Raw genomic sequence first — 19620 nt, 5'->3', positions numbered from 1 at the left:
AAATATATCAAAAAAGGACAGATTCCCCTCCCCATACAAATATACACTTCACTATTCCCCTACTTTTAAATCCCATCTTTTCAACAATAAACCAGGCTACTTTTCAAATGGAATCAACTTTCATCTGCAGAACCAGAGCATGTTAGAGTTTTGTTTTAGGCTACTGCTCTTCCAACATGGTTAATTTCATTATTTTAATCATTTAATCATTTCATGTTTAAAATCATCATATGTATAGCACTGAGTAATTTGTATACCCTTAATTACTTATATGCTGGTCAGTTCTTCAACAAAACTGTATCTTTGAAGCCAAACTACTGTTAGACAATCTAAATCACAAAGCACTCTTCTATTACAAGCCTTCATTTTAATAAATGGCCTAATTAAGGTGCCACAAAAATTAAGCTGATTAACCCAGATACTCAACTCTGGCTACAGTCAGATATAACTAGGGTACTCTTTAAAAATTATGGATGTCTTAAAAGCTCCATTAGTGATTTTAATGTACAGCCAGGGTTAAAACCACTAATTATCTCTACTTTCGATTTTTAATAAAAAGTTGCAAACATTAAGACAGATATTGCTACCTGCAAATATTAATATTTAAACATGGAAGACTGATAAACATTTGGTAAATTATACCCACTGCCATTCCTAATCCAGCCAGCACTAGGTCATCAGGTAAATTTACTGCACAAAGTAGTAATAATACTTCCCATGTAACTTACCATGAGCCTTCAGAAGGAATAAAGAATGGGATCCTCCCACGTTCTTTGGATCGTCTGTCACATTATGTTTTTCATATGTAATCAAAGGTTGCTGAGAGTGCTTATAAATTCGACCTGAAATTTCAAAGACAGAAAATGAAGAATTACTTCCTCAAGAGAGAAGGAATGGAAAAACAGTGGCATGGCACAGAAACAGTCTTTCTTAAGGTGATAAGAAATAAATAAATATCATCAGGGATGACACTCATATGCAAAAGCCATGTAAATGTATATAACAGTACACATGATCATCTTGAAACATGTTAAAGAAATAATTTAGCCAATCAACAGCTGAATCACCATGAGGACGAGGAATGGAGAAGTTATGCTGGAACAGCTGGTGGTAGGCAAGAAACCAGTCAAACACTGTGAAGTCAAAATGATCACTGACAATATAAAAAACACTGAAAATGTCAAATATAATTCTTCAAAAATACTAATACTTTTAAAAATCTGGAATCCTAGACCAAACTAACAGAAACTGGACCTGGACAAAGTGGGTGGGTAGAAGACAAAAGCATTTTGATGCAATATTGTATTACGTGGCATATGGTCAATTTGGACTGGCTTTGACTAACGAATCAAAATCCCAAATAATGGTGATGTAAACAAACTGAGGATGTGTTATTATTTATTATGCATGAGATTAAGTCTGTGAATGTGTAGAATTAGTTTGGTATGTGAGTATGTATGTGCCGTTGTTCATTCTGGGAATCTATCCTACAGAAATACTCCCCTTTTACCCACAGATATATACACAAGAATGTCGATAAAAAGCCATGAGTTTTTTGTGCTGGACCAAAAAAAAAATTAAGCAAGTTAAATGTCCATCATTAAGAGAATAAATATAAATGATGGAACACACACTGTTTTTAGAATACAACACCAAGTGTCAAAAAGAATAAAAAGAATTAAGAAATCTGATAAAACTGATATACAGGAATCTTTTCTCAATGAAATAAGTACTAGACTACTGATTACATCTCAGTAATTTCCAAAAAGAAATAATTATACAAGATACAGGTTATATTATATCCAAAATACAACAAAACAAAAAATGAACAAAAACCTGGGAAAAAAAAAGATCTACCTAGATATTTATACAACTACTCTTTGAAATAATCCTTGAGCTAAATAGGAAATCAAAATTTAAATCACAAGCCTTCTTTATTTTTTTTTTTTAAAGATTTTATTTATTTATTTGACAGAGAGAGATCACAAGCAGGCAGAGAGTCAGGCAGAGAGAGAGGGGGAAGCAGGCTCCCTGCTGAGCAGAGAGCCCGATTCGGGGCTCGATCCCAGGACCCTGAGATCATGACCTGAGCCGAAGGCAGAGGCTTAACCCACTGAGCCACCCAGGCGCCCTACAAGCCTTCTTTAAAATGAGTTAACAATAAAGATACTTCCTATCAAAATAAATGTGAGGGGCACGTGGGTGGCTCAGTGGGTTAAAGCCTCTGCCTTCAGCTCAGGTCATGATCCCAGGGTCCTGGGATAGAGCCCTGCATTGGGCCCTCTGCTCAGTGGGGAGCCTGCTTCCCCCTCTCTCTCTGTCTGCCTCTCTGCCTATCTGTGATCTCTGTCAAATAAACAAATAAAATCCTTTTTTAAAAATGTGATACAATCAAGGTACATTCAAAAGAAGTTTTTATCATTTAAAAAGCATTTATTAAAAAAAAAAACACTTAAAGTATTGAAGTCATCATTTAATTCAAGAGGTGTTTACACCAACAAAATATAACCCAGGAAACCAGAAAGGAAGATGGATTAAAAATAAAGGTAGAAATTAACAAACTAGTAAATTATAAAATGAAGTCTATAAAAAGGCAATGATATCGACTGAGTTTTTGGCAAGTCCAACCACAAGATAAAAAGAAAAAGCACAAACAGTATTAGAAATAAAAAGGATAGCACACCTGCTGATATAGAAGATACTCTAAAATTATACAAAAATGCTACACGCTACTTTAATTAAGCCAAAAATATTTTAAAATCTAAATGAAATGGATGAATTTCTGGAAAAAAATCTTAAATTAGAAAACTTCACCAAAGAAGTAGTCGTAACTGGAGAGTACTAATGATAGAAGAATTTTTTAAATTAATCCCTAAAGGTTCAGGTTATTATGTGGATGAGTTCTAACATACAATTAAAAAAAAATTTTTTTTAACTTTAAAAATTCTTATTTATTTAAGCTCTTCTAGAGTTCATTCTATGAGATTAGCATAATACTGAAACAAAAACTAGGCATGCATGTGCACATACATACACATTCCCACAACCATAGACCAAAATCAATTACAAATATAGATACAGAAAGTTGAAATAAAATATTAGGGATTCAAATCAACTGTGCATTAAGAGAGCTGTAAAACATAGCCAAGCAAAGTTTACCCTGAGAGAAGACTGTTTGCGATTCTGAAGTCTATAAAAATAATGGTAAAATATTATCTCAATTGCTGCTTGAAAGTTATCAGATGAAATTCAGCACATGTTCATGTCAAGAACTCTGTAAAGTTAGGAAAAGATAATTTTCTAAGCACCATAAAAGACATCCACCAAAAAAATACAATAAACAGGACACAACACTGAATATCAGAAGCATTCCCATCAAAACCAGGAACAAGACAAGAATGTTTGCCACATCACCACTACTGGTCCACGTTTTTCTGGGAGAAGTTGAAGAGGAGAATTACCAAGCAGGCCCAGGCCAGATGGCCCCAGAAGATGTAAAGTTACTAACAATAAGCTAGAGATAACCAGAAGCCCTATTGGGAGCAAGAGATAACCAGCTGCTTCTGCTTCTGTAAACAGGTTTCCCACCACAGGCTCCTGGCACTACTGCTCCCAACTAAGGCAGCGCCCCCACCCCTGCTCCCCTGGTTTAAACCCACCTACCAGCAGTCAGCTTAGCCCTTGGAACCTGACTGCCTGCAGTCCCCTATAAAACTCTATAACTCCATTGTCCAGGGCCCAGAATTTTGAGCACAAGCTCATCTGCGGGTGTAAAATAAATGAGCTCTCCTACTTCTCCAAGTGTCAACTGGTCTCTCCCTGGTCTGATTTTTACTTTTCCACAACAAAGTAAACAATGCAATGAAACAAGAAAAAAATTAAGGACTGCTGAACTTTGTCATTATCTGCATAAAATAAGACTTTATCTAGAAAAAACAAAAAAATCAACTGGCAAAATGGATGACTAAATTCAAGACAAATATTCAAAAATCAGTAACTTTCCTATACACCAACAAATTTAGAAAGTGTAAGAAAAATAATCACACAAGAGCTTGTATTAGAAATCTATAAAATACATAGAAACAAAGTAACAAAAAATATATAACCTATATGAAGACATGAAGAAAACCACCAGATTTTATCCAATATATTCCTGGATAGAAAGACTCACTATTGCAAAGATGGCGATTATTCCCAAAATTAACCTAAAATTTCATTGCAATTCTAATCACAACCCCAATACAATTTTCAATTGAATCTGACAATCGTTTCTAAAGTTTATCTAGTAGAACAGATACACAACAAAGAGGCAAGAATTCCTGAAAAACGAGGCCAGGAGGGGAATCATGCTCTATCAAAATTCATAACCTTTTATAAAGCTACTATAATTTCAACTGCTACAGTAATAAATTAATGGAAGAATAAGCTAGAAATAGCTTGATTTACTGATAGATGTTTGGCATATAATAGATAGGATTTTGGGGTGCCTGGGTGGCTCAGTAGGTTAAGCCTCTGCCTTCGGCTCAGGTCATGATCTCAGGGTCCTGGGATCGAGTCCCGCATCGGGCTCTCTGCTCAGCAGGGAGCCTGCTTCTCCCCTCTCTTTCTGCCTGCCTCTTTGCCTGCTTGTGATCTCTCTCTCTCTCTCTCTCTCTCTGTCGAATAAATAAATAAATAATCTTTAAAAAAATAGAGAGGATTTTTGAAGTAGCAGAGATGAACTCTTCAAAAAATGGTTTCAGGACAACTGGTTATTTGTTTCACAAATACTATTATATCATGGCTTGTTTATAACAGAGAAGATCAGAGAGAAAGCAGAAAATGAGAAAAGCTTTATGTAATGAATACCTAGAGAAGAGAGTCAAGAAGAAAAAGACAATAACTATTGAGAATTATATTGAATTAGCAGAGTTGTGGTGATGAAAACCAGACCACAGTCCGAATAGCCTGAGAGGCAAGTTGGAAGAAAGTATTTTTAAACTCTGATTCACTGCAGACCCACGGGCTAACCAAGAACTTAACCTTCATTAAAGCAGAAGTCCATTATAATTTTGGGATTCCTTTGTATGGCTCCATCATAATCTTGGATTCCTACTCTAAGGCAGATGGAGTTCGTGTTTAGTACAAGACTCTATGGTATTACATGATGTAATCGTTAAATAACCAGTCATTTTGTTAAACTGTTAAATTTGTTAAATTGTTAAAATAACCAGTTATGTGATGACAGGGTCTCCAATTCCTGAATTATTTAAGTTGGTAGATTTCCTAATTGTGAATTACTTATTCACCCAAGTGAGTTCTATCATTTCCCATGACTTCTTATTTCATGATAGGACAATGTCAGCATTCTGGGGGAGGGCGGATAGAGATAGCATTAGAAAAAGGTTTTAAATGGATTTTACTGCAGTTGTGTACCTTTTACACTTATATGGGTTACAGAGTTTTATGACTGCTTTGAAAAATGGTTTCAACCTCACAAAGTCTCACTGCTTTTAAGCAGAGTGCAATTTATACCTGGTTCACATACACATAACTAGAAAACGGAAGAGACAATGATTTATGTGGCAATACTTTGTTCCCCAACACAAGGGTAATGGAAAGTTTATTCCCTAAAGCAGTAATATCTAGGTTTGGGTTTTGGGTGTTTTTTTTTTTTTCTAAGGTTTTGTTTTGCTTTTTTTGCTCTGCACTCCACTAGTTATTTAAAAAAAAAAAAAGAGTCCAGGGGCACCTGGGCGGTTCAGTCAGTTCAGCATCTACCCTCGGCTCAGGACACAATCCTGCAGTCCTGGAATTGGGCTGCCATGAGGCTCCCTGATTGGCGAGGAGTCTGCTTCTCCCTCTCCCTCTTCTCCTCCCCTCTACCCTTGCTCTATTTTTAAAAATCTTTTTTAATCTTTTTAAAAATCTTTTTATTTTTTACTTTTTTTTAGATTTTATTTATTTATGAGAGAAAGAGAGTGACAAAGGGAACACAAGCAGGGGGAGTTGGAGAGGGAGAAGCAGGCTTCCAGCTGGGCAGGGAGCCCAACATAGGGTTTGATCCCAGGACACTGGGATCATGACCGGAGCCGAAGGCAGACGCTTAATGACTGAGCCCCTCAGGTGCCCTAAAGTCTTAAAAAAAAATTTTTTTATTTAAAAAAAATGAGTCTATGCTCCCGATATACATATACTTTAGTTAATAAACATATTGATGTACTATTGTCTTAATGCATTATGAGCACTGTAAAATATATTAAAATAGAAATTTTTGAGATGAGATCAAATCAATCTGAATAGAAGGTTCTAACATTATTCCTTGTATCCTCTAGACTGTCTTACAATGTATATACCTTATTTGGGAGAACCCTGTCCTGGAGTAGTAAGTTATCAAACTACAGTATATCAAACAATCACCTGGAATGTTTGTTAAAAATGCAGATTCCAGGGACGCCTGGGTGGCTCAGTTGGTTAAGCCGCTGCCTTCAGCTCAGGTCATGATCCTGGGGTCCTGGGATCCAGTCCCGCATCGGGCTCCTTGCTTGGCAGGGAGCCTGCTTCCTCCTCTCTCTCTGCCTGCCTCTCTGCCTGCTTGTGTGTACTCTCTCTCTCTGACAAATAAATAAAATCTTTAAAAAAAAAAATGCAGAGGGGCGCCTGGGTGGCTCAGTGGGTTAAGCCGCTGCCTTCGGCTCAGGTCGTGATCCCAGGTCCTGGGTTCGAGCCCCACATCGGGCTTTCTGCTCAGCAGGGAGCCTGCTTCCTCCTCTCTCTCTGCCTGCCTCTCTGCCTGCTTGTGATTTCTCTCTGTCGAATAAATAAATAAAATCTTAAAAAAAAAAAAATGCAGATTCCAATCACCAATGACAAGAGATTCAGTGAGTCTAAAAGCTGGAGTTTGGGAATCTACATTTCCAGCAGTCACTCCAAGTGGTAAGAAAGTAGGTTGTTTGAGGCCACACTTTGAGAAACACCACAAAAGATAGAAATTCTCCCCACCATACCATCAGCATAGCAACACCAGCTGGAAAGGGAGATACAATGCTCCATTCTGCACCTACATTATCCATGAACTAGAGTTTTCTAGGCAAATATTGGAACTATCACTTAAAATATTGTTTCTATCAGAAAATGTATTCCAATTTCTACAGTGCTACCCTAAGAAGAAATTTTTGGCATTGTCACACATCACCCCCCCACACACACACACAATTTATTATATAATAGAATTCATCCACTTAAATGAAACTGCTTTTCCTTTAAGGTGTAAAATTTTTTTTTTTTTTTTTTTTTTTTTTTTTTTTTTTTAGAATAGATCCCCAAGGAGAGAAGTGCTTTTTTTTTTTTTTTTAAAGATTTTATTTATTTATTTGACAGAGAGAAATCACAAGTAGGCAGAGAGGCAGGCAGAGAGAGAGAGGAGGAAGCAGGCTCCCCGCTGAGCAGAGAGCCCGATGTGGGGCCCGAACCCAGGACCTGGGATCATGACCTGAGCTGAAGGCAGCGGCTTAACCCACTGAGCCACCCAGGCGCCCCTAAGGTGTAAAATTTTTTAAGTATCAAGTTTTTTTTTTAAGATTTTATTTATTTATTTGGGAGAAAGAGCGAGCATGAGCAGGGAGGAAGGGTAGAGGGAGAGGGAGAAGCAGACTCCTCGCTGAGCAAGGAGCCCAATGTGGGGCTCGACCTCAGGACCGCATGAGATTAAGACCTGACCCAAAGGCAGCCATTTAACCAACTGAGCCACCCAGGCGCCCCTAAGTATCACGTTTTTTAAAGTATAAATACAGGGGTGCCTGGGTGGTTCAGTGGGTTAAGCCTATGCCTTCGGCTCGGGTCATGGTCTCAGTGTCCTAGGATTAAGCCCCGAGTCAGGCTCTCTGCTCAGCAGGAAGCCTGCTTCTCCCTCCCTCTCTCTATGCCTGCCTCTTTGCCTACTTGTGATCTCTGTCAAATAAATAAATAAAATCTTTAATAAGTAAGTAAATAAATAAATAAAGTATAAATACAAACTGCTAAATCCCCTAGCAACAGAAGGTATCCATTTGCATCCGTAGTCATACATGAAGCACCTGTACCATACCGGGCACCAAAGGAAGCAGTTTGGTATCATGGAAAGGGGACAGCTTCTGTAAGCGGAACAGTCTGGGGCATAATTTCTGAATCTGCTACTTGTTTAATTTGGAATAAGTTACTTAGCCTTTCTAGGTTCCAGTTTCCTTCTCTTAAATGGGCACTGTAATGTCTACTGACAAAGCCTCTGTGAGACCCGAGATATATGTACACACAGTAAGTGACCGCTGTGATAACAACAATTACCTCTACTTAAGTGGTATCCCTTTAAAAACACAAATAGTTGACCCTTTTCCTCATTAAAAATTCAATTGCTATATTTTCATGTTCAAAAGTGTTGACTACTTGGGCTCTGAGGTCAAAGAGTTTGGATTCAAATTTCATCTCTACCATGGACTCATCTGGTTTAAATTACTTAACCACTCCTGAGCCTGTTTCCTCCCAGATGACACAGAGATAGAAAGAGTGCATATCTAATGTAATCTTTACTAAGATAAAAATGAAGGATCTAACTACAGTGCTTAGCCAGTCACTGGCACTCATGAAGCACTGAGTAGTTTTTCTTCTTTAATATCACTTAACCAAGGGCGCCTGGGTGGCTCAGTGGGTTAAGCCGCTGCCTTCAGCTCAGGTCATGATCTCAGGGTCCTGGGATCGAGCCCCGCATTGGGCTCTCTGCTCAGCAGGGAGCCTGCTTCCCTCTCTCTCTCTCTCTCTGCCTGCCTCTCCGTCTGCTTGTGATCTCTCTCTGTCAAATAAATAAATAAATAATCTTTAAAAAAAAAAAAATATCACTTAACCAAGAAATGACTTTCAAGCTATATTTGCTATTGCTGGTGCAACCAAGACTGCATGATTTGACTAAGATAACTACACATATCACCTACAACTAAATCTACAAATATTCCTAAATTCTCTCGTAACACTGAGTGGATAGTTTATCCTGCTTCGAAACCATCATCTCCCCTTTACCTATAGTATAAAATCAAAACCCAGGGGCGCCTGGGTGACTCAGTGGGTTAAGCCTCTGCCTTCAGCTCAGGTCATGATCCCAGGGTCCTGGGATGGAGCCTGGCATCTGGCTCTCTGCTCAGCAGGGAGCCTGCTTCCCCACCCCTCTCTGCCTGCTTTTCTGTCTACTTGTGATCTCTCTCTCTGTCAAATAAATAAATAAAAATCTAAAAAAAAAAAAAAAAGAATCAAAAGCCACATGATAGAATATGCAAAGGCTTTTCACAATTTTACCTACACTGCATTTTTGCTCTTCCTCTTCCTTTACCTCAGCCCCTAACCTTCCGTTCCATCCACCCAGCTTCTCACCATTTTCAAAGGAAGTTATATCCTCAAAGTTTGGGGATGGTATTATCTCCCAAGAGATGAATCACTACATACTACCTTGGCATTTCCTGTACTTCTTCAAAACATCATCAACCAAGACCTTAAACAAAATCTAAGAATCCTTATTAATAGGTGTTGCGATACCAACCAGGCAGTCTTCTTAAGGATAAAGGAAATACTTTAAAAAAAAAAAAAAAAGGATAAAGTAAATATTCAAACTCATAGAACTACTGTGGGCTGCACCTGACATCAGATTCACTTAGAGAGATGTGGGACAGAGACGAGCACAGCTGCAGGCATTTAGAGGCATTTTGCTTTGATGAGAGATCTTGTAGCACCTTATTCAGTTGGCCAGAAGCTATTCTCCCTAGCCCTCCTCCACCTCCCTGGAGAAAGCTCAGGTTCAAGGAGATGAATTTCACATTAGACAGGTTATCCTGCAAAAGCAGTATCTCTTGCAACACTCCTACAGCCACTGCTAACAGGATCCCTGCCAGGGATCTGCCAATGTCACAACACTTAGGGAAACCCAAAGATATGGCTTCTTACTAGGTATTTATAGTTCTTCCTGGTCCAAATGCACTTTGCCAGCCAGAAGTCATTTTTATCACAAGCATGTCACCTTACAACAGAGTTGACACTACTTTTATCTAGTTCCCCGGGAAACAAAATGAGATGGTCATCCAAAGTCAAACTGTCAGGTAAAAATGGAAAAGGGTTTTGATAATTCTTTACCCACAAATATATATCTTAAGAAATGAGCAATTATAGCAGTCTCTCCAGGAAAGGTGGAAAAGGGAAGAAGAGAGAGGAAAAAACTTGAAAAGATAGTTTTCATCAATATACATACCATCGTCAGCTGCACCATCTGCTAGAAATATGTAGTAGCTTGTGTTCAGATCAAATCTATTCTTAGCCCCAGGAAGGGTAATGTTTCTTCTGAAAGAACACTGCATAACACCATCCGCCAGCCTCCACGCCAGATCCTCAAGAGTGTCCTACAAACATACACAATGGGTCTTCTCAGCACTTCCCACAGATTTGCTAAAAATAAAATATGATCGACCTGACCTGCTAGATTTCCTTTCCCTAAGATCCTTTGTGCATGTTTTGTCTGCTGTATTGTTGTTTTCCCACTTCCTCTCTGAGGAGTACAAGAAATATTCTCTCCTAGTTTGTCTTTATCCCCAACTTGGCAAAAATATTTTTACATTGAATCGGAACCCCACAAGTCCTCTACCCAGGTTAGAAACTTTGGCAGATGCACTAACCCCGACTGGCCACAGACACAAAATCAAAACACTGAAGAAACAATTAGGAAGTAATACACTCATGACCAAAATGTAACATGCAACAAGGGAGAAGTCCCAAGCCCTGGGGAAAGCTCTACAGAGAGTGTGAAGTCATTAGGCGACGGCTACCGCTCTGTCAGAGCTCATGTGCTTGCCAACCGCCATGTGGAAAGAGACACTTCTCTACCAGAAATATCTGTGGCACAGATGCCAAGAAGAGGCACAAAAGACAACTGACCAATGCACTGAACCAGTCCCTGCCCTACACGCTTTTTTTTCTCACTGGACGAGAAATATCTTTTCTAAGATGTGAAAAAAGGACTTAGGTGACATAGGCAAGAATTCATCTTTTGCTACAAGAGAAACTTGTCTGGTGCTTTTCCAAAGTGTAGAAAAGGGGAGATAGTGGTCAAAGGGGACGAAGTTGCAGTTACGTAGGATGAATAAGTCTAGAGATCTAATGTACAGCACAATGACTGTATTTAGTAATAGTGTACTGTATACTGGAAATTTGCTAAGTGAATAAATTTCAGGTGCTCTCACCACAAAAAAAAGTTAAGTCTGTGAGGACACAACTGCAGTAATCATTTCACTACGTATATGTATATCAAAACATCATGTTGTATATCTTAAATATAATTTTATTAATTTAGAGAAAAATAAGATATATACTTTAATATATGATGTTAAATATAAATGATATAATGATATCAATAATACATTAAACCTATAATAATACAATTTATATTTTTACATACTATTTTTACATACTATTTTTAAAATAAAATAAAGCACAGAAAAGTTTCTCCCAGATTATTATAAGAAAGGAAGCCTGCTGCCAGACTCCTTCTCTGGCTCCCTGCTAACTGAGCAATCTTGCAGCCCAGTTCTGCCACTGTTGGCCACCTAGCCAAAAGGCAGACAAAACAGGTGGAGGGTCCCAGAAGTTTCACACCTACCCTGGAGTCCATCACAGGGTGACTTCGCCCCATCAAATGGGCAGGTTGTATGTGTATAGTCTGATCTTCACGAATACACAAATAAGCATCATCATCACCCTGAAAACGTTTGCACAGGAGAAAAATTCAGAGGAATGTCAACATTTTGTTTTTAAAAGCACCCCTAATGAAATCAAATGGTATTGGATGCTTTTAAAACATCATTTGCAGATTCAGTCTTAAATGATACTATGAATTCCAAGAACTGGCTGTCCAGTTTATAAATTTAAAATAATTTTGCTATAATGAAGAAACAAAGAACAGAAACAGACCCATAACTACAGGGAACAACCCTGATGGTTGCCAGAGGGGAGGAGGGTGAGGGATGGGCAAATGGGCGAGAGGCTGTGGGAGACGGAGGCTTCCAGCTATGGAATGAGTAAAGTCATGGGAATAAAAGGTAGAGCACAGGGATACAGTCAATGGTATTTTAACAGTGTCGTATGGTAACAGATAGTAGCTATACTTGTGATGCGCATAACATGATGTTTAAAACTGTCCAATCACTCAGTGGGTTAAGCCTCTGCCTTCGGCTCAGGTCATGATCCTAGGGTCCTGCGATCGAGCCCCACATCGGACTCTGTGCTCAGCGGGGAGCCTGCTTCCCTCTCTCTCTCTGCCTGCCTCTCTGCATACTTGTGATCTCTCTGTCAAATAAATAGATGAATAAAATCTTTAAAAAAAAAAACAAAACTGTCCAGTCACTACATTGTACACCTGAAACTAATGTCACATCATGTGTCAATTATATATGATTCAAATAAATAATTTTTTTATAATTCAAAAGCAACATAATTTCAATGTAAAAATAGATTAAAATAACATGTTTATATGCCCATACACTCAAACAGGACTGTCAAAGCTTTCATGTATATTCATCCAAACTATTGGTAATTATACCCATCTTTTCACCCCGAATAGGAAAATACACAGTTCTGTTACCTTTTTTCACTGAATTTATTATGAATATTATTTCTAAATAAATATCTGTGTTTACAGATTTTTGTAACTATAAATATACTGCACTACATTGGGTTTGGGGCAGTAACTTTTTTTTTTTTTTTTTAAAGATTTTATTTATTTATTTGACAGAGAGAAATCACAAGTAGGCAGAGAGGCAGGCAGAGAGAGAGGAGGAAGCAGGCTCCCTGTCGAGCAGAAAGCCTGATGCGGGGCTTGAACCCAGGACCTGGGATCATGACCTGAGCCGAAGGCAGTGGCTTAACCCACTGAGCCACCCAGGCGCCCCTGGGGCAGTAACTTTTAAGATGAGGACACTGTAATCAGATACTGCTAATACTGTACACACTCAAGAGATTTACTATTACATATTAAAACCAACTTGTCTGAATTCAAGGAGCACTTTTTTGTCAGTCTAATTCTTATCTACCCTTTAGTGTCCAATATTCCTTAGCTCTAAAAGTTAGAGCTTAAAGTGACTATCAGAGGACAGACTGAATCTTCAAAATACATTTAAATGATGGTACAAAGAAATAATCTGCCTTTTTTTTTTTTTTAAGATTTATTTATTTGACAGACAGAGATTACAAGTAGGCAGAGAGTCAGGCAGAGAGAGAAGGGGAAGCAGGCTCCCTGCTGAGCAGAGAGCCCAATGCGAGGCTCGATCCCAGGTCCTGGGATCATGACCTGAGCAGAAGGCAGAGGCTTTAACCCACTGAGGCACCCAGGTGCCCCAATAATCTACACTTTAAATTACTGTGTATAGTTCTGGTTCTTTCACCTATTCTAAACCATTCTCTGTAAACTATCTAACAAGATCTTTCATATGTTGCAGTAGTCACTAAACTCCTTAAACAAAGTCAAGACTGACAACTTAAAATAAATTTTGCTATTAATCCCAATGATATTCTAACTTATTTTAATTGTTTTTAAAGTTCCACTTTTGAGAATTCCCAAGTTCATAACCTGAACAAACCAATTATTCACTGTTCCAATTATTCACACACCTTCTATTCAAATCAGAATTAGCCAACTCAAAGATCATGGTGACCTAAACCAGCAATCAACAAACTATGGCATACACACCAGATTCAGTCTGATGCCTGTTCTGGTAGACCCCACAGGCTAAGAAGGACGTTTACAGATCTAAACCACTTATTAAATAGAAGAATATATCACGATGAGTAAAAATACATGAAATCCAAATTTCAGTGTCCGCAAATGAAGTTTTATTGGAACATAGCCACACCTATTAACTTATGGATTGTCTTTTGCTGTTTCAGTGCTACCACACAAAGATGAGTATTTGAAACACAGACCATATGCCCATAAATTCTAAAATAGTTACTACCTGGACCTCTATAGAAAAAAGTTCACCGATCTCTAATTTAAACAAACAATGTGTGTTTTCTAGACTATCATCTCTGAGGTATACAAACTCTTTTTTTATTTAATACAAATTTTGCTTTTAACAAAATGGTTGATTTTGAGGCAAAATGATGATAGGCCAACTGCCATACTAACTCATTGCAGAGAGACCTCTCAAATATCGCAGAGAATGCTGGGGAAGGAGAATTACTCTCAGTTCTCTCTACTCTACAGCGAAGAGTATGAAAAGGTGCTTTTACAACCTTGGGCTCCAGGCAATTCTAGAAACCCCAAGTTTGGAGCAGGGAAGCACACATGGAAGAAGTCCCACCAAGTTTCTGAATCGGACAGATCCTCTTTCTCCCATTTGTTCCTCTTGAACCAAGCATTTAGAACGCACTCTGTTCAGAAAATAATTGTGTGGATATTGTGGGAAAAATAAAGATGACTACACTGTTCTTACAACCAAAGACTACATTTTAATGGAAGAGACAGTTACAATAGTATGTGAATTATGGTAAAACAGGTTTAGACAAAGTACCACGGAAGCACAAATCATGTAGAGCCAAAAGATTGAAAAAAAGTTATCAGAAAAGATTATAATTATGTAGGCCTTAGAGAATAAAAAATACTTACACGTGGATAAGGTAGAGCTGAGATTAAAGGAAAAGTTTTCTAAACGGAGGAACTTCCAGGACCAAATACATAGAAACAAAAACATATGTGAAACTTTTAGGAAACAGGTAGTTATGTTAGCCAAAAAGATATACATGGTAAGGCTGGAAATTCCAACATGGACTTTGAAGAGTTTTGAAAGCCAAGCTAATGAAAAAAAGAACAAAACAAAAAAATTTTTCCTATAACTACTAAAGGCTCACCAAAGTTTCTGGGGATAGGATTGAGATGATCTCCATGGAAGCTCAGGAAGAAAACAACAGTGACTGTTAAAAGATGACATGCGGACAAAAAAAAAAAAAAAAAAAAAAAAATGACATGGAATAAAATTGCTAAAAACTAGTGAGAGGCCACTGTGGTGGTCTGGAAATGATAATAAAAGGGTAAGCCAAGTCAGAGATAGTGACAATGCAATAAAGAGAATGAAGAAGTATGTCAAAGACAGAATCAAAAGTATCTAGAAGATTAAAAGCAACACACTAGCACCCAAATCTTGACTTCTAAACATTATTCCTATAACAGGGAACAGACCTCCTTTGAGAAATGAAAATGCCTAACAGCATAAGATGAATGGACATTTTGTCACACCAGAAAACAAACCATACCAAAAAACTAATGGAGACACATCAAAGGGCATTAAAAAAAAAAAAAAAACAGCTTGAAGGAGCCACATTCGGGTCAATATGAGCATCTAAAAGAAGAATGATGATGATAAACTGTAACACAACAGACCAAAGGAATTCATCAGTCCATAGTGTTTCACCAAAAGTGAAGGGCAGATGCCAAGAATGCTCTTCTTTTTAGAAGAATGCCAGCTAATAAATAAATTAGAAAATCACCATTTTGCAACCACAAATGTAAAAACTGTTTCAGGAAAGGAACATCAATAGATGCTAAAATAATTTGGTAAAATGTTATTGAGGAACAGAATATTCACCATCAAAGTATCACCTCACAGATGACTTACTAATTAAAAAGAGAAAATATGCCTTCAATGGAAATATCTGACAGATACAAGTGATGAAACATAGAATCCCCAATAATGGGATAATCTGACATTACAGACCTCTTGATATGATGCACTGAGATAGAAACAAACCCCTTAGGTAGTATTTGTGCCAAAAATCTGAACCTGAATCTACTGTAAAAACTGTGGGACATTCTACAGAATTAGACTAAAAAATATCTAGAAAATAGGCAGGATGACAGATCAAAGAGATGTAACAATTAAAGGTATTGAGTGATAAATTACTGGCTCTTGGGTCAGAATTTGTTTTATTTTTTTTATTTTTTTTTAAAGATTTTATTTATTTATTTGACAGACAGAAATCCCAAATAGGCAGAGAGGCAGGCAGAGAGAGAGGAGGAAGCAGGCTCCCTGCTGAGCAGAGCGCCCGATGTGGGGCTCGATCCCAGGACCCTGAGATCATGACCTGAGCCGAAGGCAGAGGCTTTAACCCACTGAGCCACCCAGGCACCTCCAGAATTTGTTTTAAAAAAACAGCTTTATAGCTGCGAATGAAAGGGAAGAATCTAAGTCACAACCAAATTCCCTGAACACCAAAGAAGATGGTGACAGCAATGAATGAGAGTCTATAAATTGCCCAGAACAGTATCTGAAAAGAAGCAAGGAATCAATAATGGTAACTGCTTTTTTACTACTATTTTTGATCACCACGAATGGGGGACACAAGAAACATGAGGAGGGAATATATTAAGTTCAGTTTTACAGATGATGGTTAGTGTCATCCAGGAACATTCATCAGGACAGCTGGCCACTGGAAATTCCAATCTGAAGTACAATAGAGGCCAGAACTGGGAACATTCTAGAACTGAACGTTAAGAAATTATGTACAGCGCAAGATGACACTGGACAGGAGAAGGAAGGCAAAAGAAGCTAATATATAGTATTATATATTGGATGTTGGGTCAGAAATTTTTTTTTTTAAATAGCTATAAAGGACTGCATGGGGACAACTGAGGTATTTGGAATATAGACTATATTGCATATAATTATTATACCATTTTTAAGTTTTCTCAATGTGATCAAGATATGGTCATTACAGGAGCACATCCTTTTTCTTAGGAGATACTTGCTAAAAATTCTAAAGATAAAATGTCATGATATATCTATAACTCAACTTTCAAATAGTTTGGGAAAAAATATATCAAGAACATATAGTATTATTGATGTACTTTATATCATTTAATAAAGTATCTGAGATAGGGAATATGTATGTGCTTTGAAATGTAGTTAAAATTCAGACATTATCAAGTCATTGTTAGCAAAAATATGGAAAATTATACTCTTCATCAATTTTAATGGCAAAGCCTAATACCAAAACAATTGTTATCACTAATTTAGAAGTAAAACTGAAAAAGGTAACATTTAGCTAATATTCATAGCATCAGATACCTTCAGTATTTAAATTTACATCAGGTACTAAAAAGAAACAGCAGATCATAAAAATAACCTAAAATTTTCTAAATAACCAAAAATAGAAATAACCACTTTAAAAATATTTTCTGAGGATGATTTATTTCGCTCAATTTAGGCAAACAGGCGTACAGATGATTTTAATCATTAAGTAAGATTGCTCTGTAAATCAACGGCACCTGAATAATTAAGTCTTTTTTATAAACATTTTTTGATGAGTACTATACTAGAAACATAAGATTTCTAAGTAAGATAAATATATCTTGAATTAAAGACAAATGCTTTTGTGCCATCTATGCCTACAACTTAGAAAAGAAACAACTGGTTTACTTATGGGCTCCTCATCACCACGCCCAGGGGAGCAGTAGTGTCTTTTCCTCTCACTGACAGATTTTATGTGACCAGAGAAAGAAAAATATGAATATACTACTGCATAAAGTTTGGGTCTAAAGTGACTGTTTTTTAATTAAGGGACTGGAGCACATATCTAAATGAGCACTGTGTGTTAGAGATGAAGCTAGACACTAATTCCAACAAGACCACCATTGTTAATCAATCCCTGGGGGGCCCATCTTCAGAATTTCCACCATAACCAGTTCCATCCCATTCACACAACAAGCACTACTACCTTCTTTTCTTATTGCTGTGTAGTTCCATTTTATTTTTAATCCAGTCTCATCATCTACCTTAGGCACCAAACCTGGTTCATTTTGGCCAGAACTGCAAATACCCAAAAGAATATGCTATAGCTTGGGTCGCCTGAGTGGCTCAGTGGGTTAAAGCCTCTGCCTTCAGCTCAGGTCATAATCTCATGGTCATGGGATCGAGCCCCGCATTGGGCTCTCTGCTCAGCAGTGAGCCTGCTTCCCCCCCCCCACCCCTCTCTACTTGTAATCTCTGTCTGTCAAATAAATAAATAAAATCTTAAAAAAAAAAAAAAAGAATATGCTATAGATCTGATGACAGTTACACAGGGAAATGGGGAAAATGTTTTGGAACTATTGTAACATCATTCAATCAAGTATAAAACTTCCCAACAAACAAGTTTTTTTGTTTTTTTGTTTTTCTTTTATTTGACAGAGAGAGAGGTCACAAGTAGGCAGAGGGGCAGGCAGAGAGAGGGGGAAGCAGGCTCCCCACCGAGCAGAAAGCCCAACAGAGGGCTCAATCCCAGGACCCTGAGATCATGACCTAAGCTGAAGGCAGAGGCTTAACCCACTGAGCCACGCAGGCGCCCCCCCAACAAACAACTTTAAAAAAGAAAGAGTTTTAATTTCTTATATGTTATTTTTAAAAGCATATGATATATCTGGGGTACGTGAGTGGCTCAGACGTTTAAGCACCCGACTCTTGATTTTAGCTCAGTCATGATCTCGGGATCATAAGATAGAGCCTCAAATCCGGCTCTGCACTGGGCATGGAGCTACTTAAGATTCTCTCTTTCCCTATCCTATTGTCCCTCCCCCATCTAAAAAAATAATAAAAAATAAAAGCATATGACATACCTTATCTCTCCTAAGTTTAAGGTATACATTTTGCCTAATGAAAGAGAATAATGGGAGCATTCGAGGACTATATAGTAAAACATCTAGGTCATATGCAGACACATATAGTAAAATACCTTGGCGTAATTTTTTACCCCTGGCTTCCTGCAAAACTTCCAAGCAGCCTACAAGGAACAATATGATCAGAGTACACTTTTAGGGAAATCATTAGTTCTTCTAGTACAGAATCTCAGCATTCCTTTCTTTTTTTGAAATAGAATTTCCTAAAGAAGTGATGTTAAGTTTAAAACCTGACAGGAAAGACCCTGTTGACTTTGCTAACGTGGAAGTAAAAGGCTTTCTCCATTTGTAGTCATCCCCGACCTCCCGCCAACTCTGCTTTGAACAGAACTCACACGTGTCCTGGCCCACACTTTCCGGCCTTCCCTCGGGGAGATCAGGATGACTCAGCAGCACTCTGCTCTTCCAACACCGTGGCACAAGGCTGCCATCTACAGAACTATTCCACCCATCCAGCACTACCAGGGAAGAGCGAGAATCAGCTCAAAACAAATGCTGCTCGGGAGCCTGGGTGGCTCAGTGGGTTAAGCCTCCGCCTTTGGCTCAGGTCAAGATCCCAGCGTCCTGAGAGCGAGCCCCGCATCGGGCTCTCTGCTCAGCAGGGAGCCTGCTTCCTCCTCTCTCTCTGCCTGCCTCTCTGCCTTGTGATCTCTGTCTGTCAAATAAATGAATAAAATCTTAAAAAAAAAAACAAAAAAACAAAACCACAAATGCTGCCTTCCCTAGATCTGACAAAGGAGCCTCCGGTGAAGACTGTATTTATGCCTGGACACACCAGGTGTCATTCTCTGGGATATGTACCGATAACTACCAAAATGGGGACACTGAGGCAGCAACTCACGCTGTGGTTGCTGGCCATTGGAGAAAACGACCAGTGTTGGAAAAGCATCACAAATAACGTAAGACTTTTATGCAGAGCAACTTTCTTAACT

General features: G+C 38.2%; 1 protein-coding gene across 1 annotated transcript in view; it reads right to left on the bottom strand.

Annotated features, from left to right (window-relative positions):
• FRRS1 (ferric chelate reductase 1) overlaps window positions 1-19620 on the bottom strand; it is a 49449-nt gene that overhangs the window by 9488 nt on the left and 20341 nt on the right. Inside the window, exons 7-9 of the mRNA XM_047724069.1 lie at window positions 11645-11743; window positions 10244-10391; window positions 729-842 (exon numbers count right to left, since the gene is read on the bottom strand). Coding sequence (XP_047580025.1) covers window positions 729-842; window positions 10244-10391; window positions 11645-11743 — 361 coding nt within the window. The remainder of the gene's footprint in view (window positions 1-728; window positions 843-10243; window positions 10392-11644; window positions 11744-19620) is intronic.

The sequence above is a fragment of the Lutra lutra genome, chromosome 4 (assembly GCF_902655055.1).
Source record: "Lutra lutra chromosome 4, mLutLut1.2, whole genome shotgun sequence".
Taxonomy (NCBI): Eukaryota; Metazoa; Chordata; class Mammalia; order Carnivora; family Mustelidae; genus Lutra; species Lutra lutra.
This window is presented reverse-complemented; position numbering and strand designations above follow the sequence as displayed.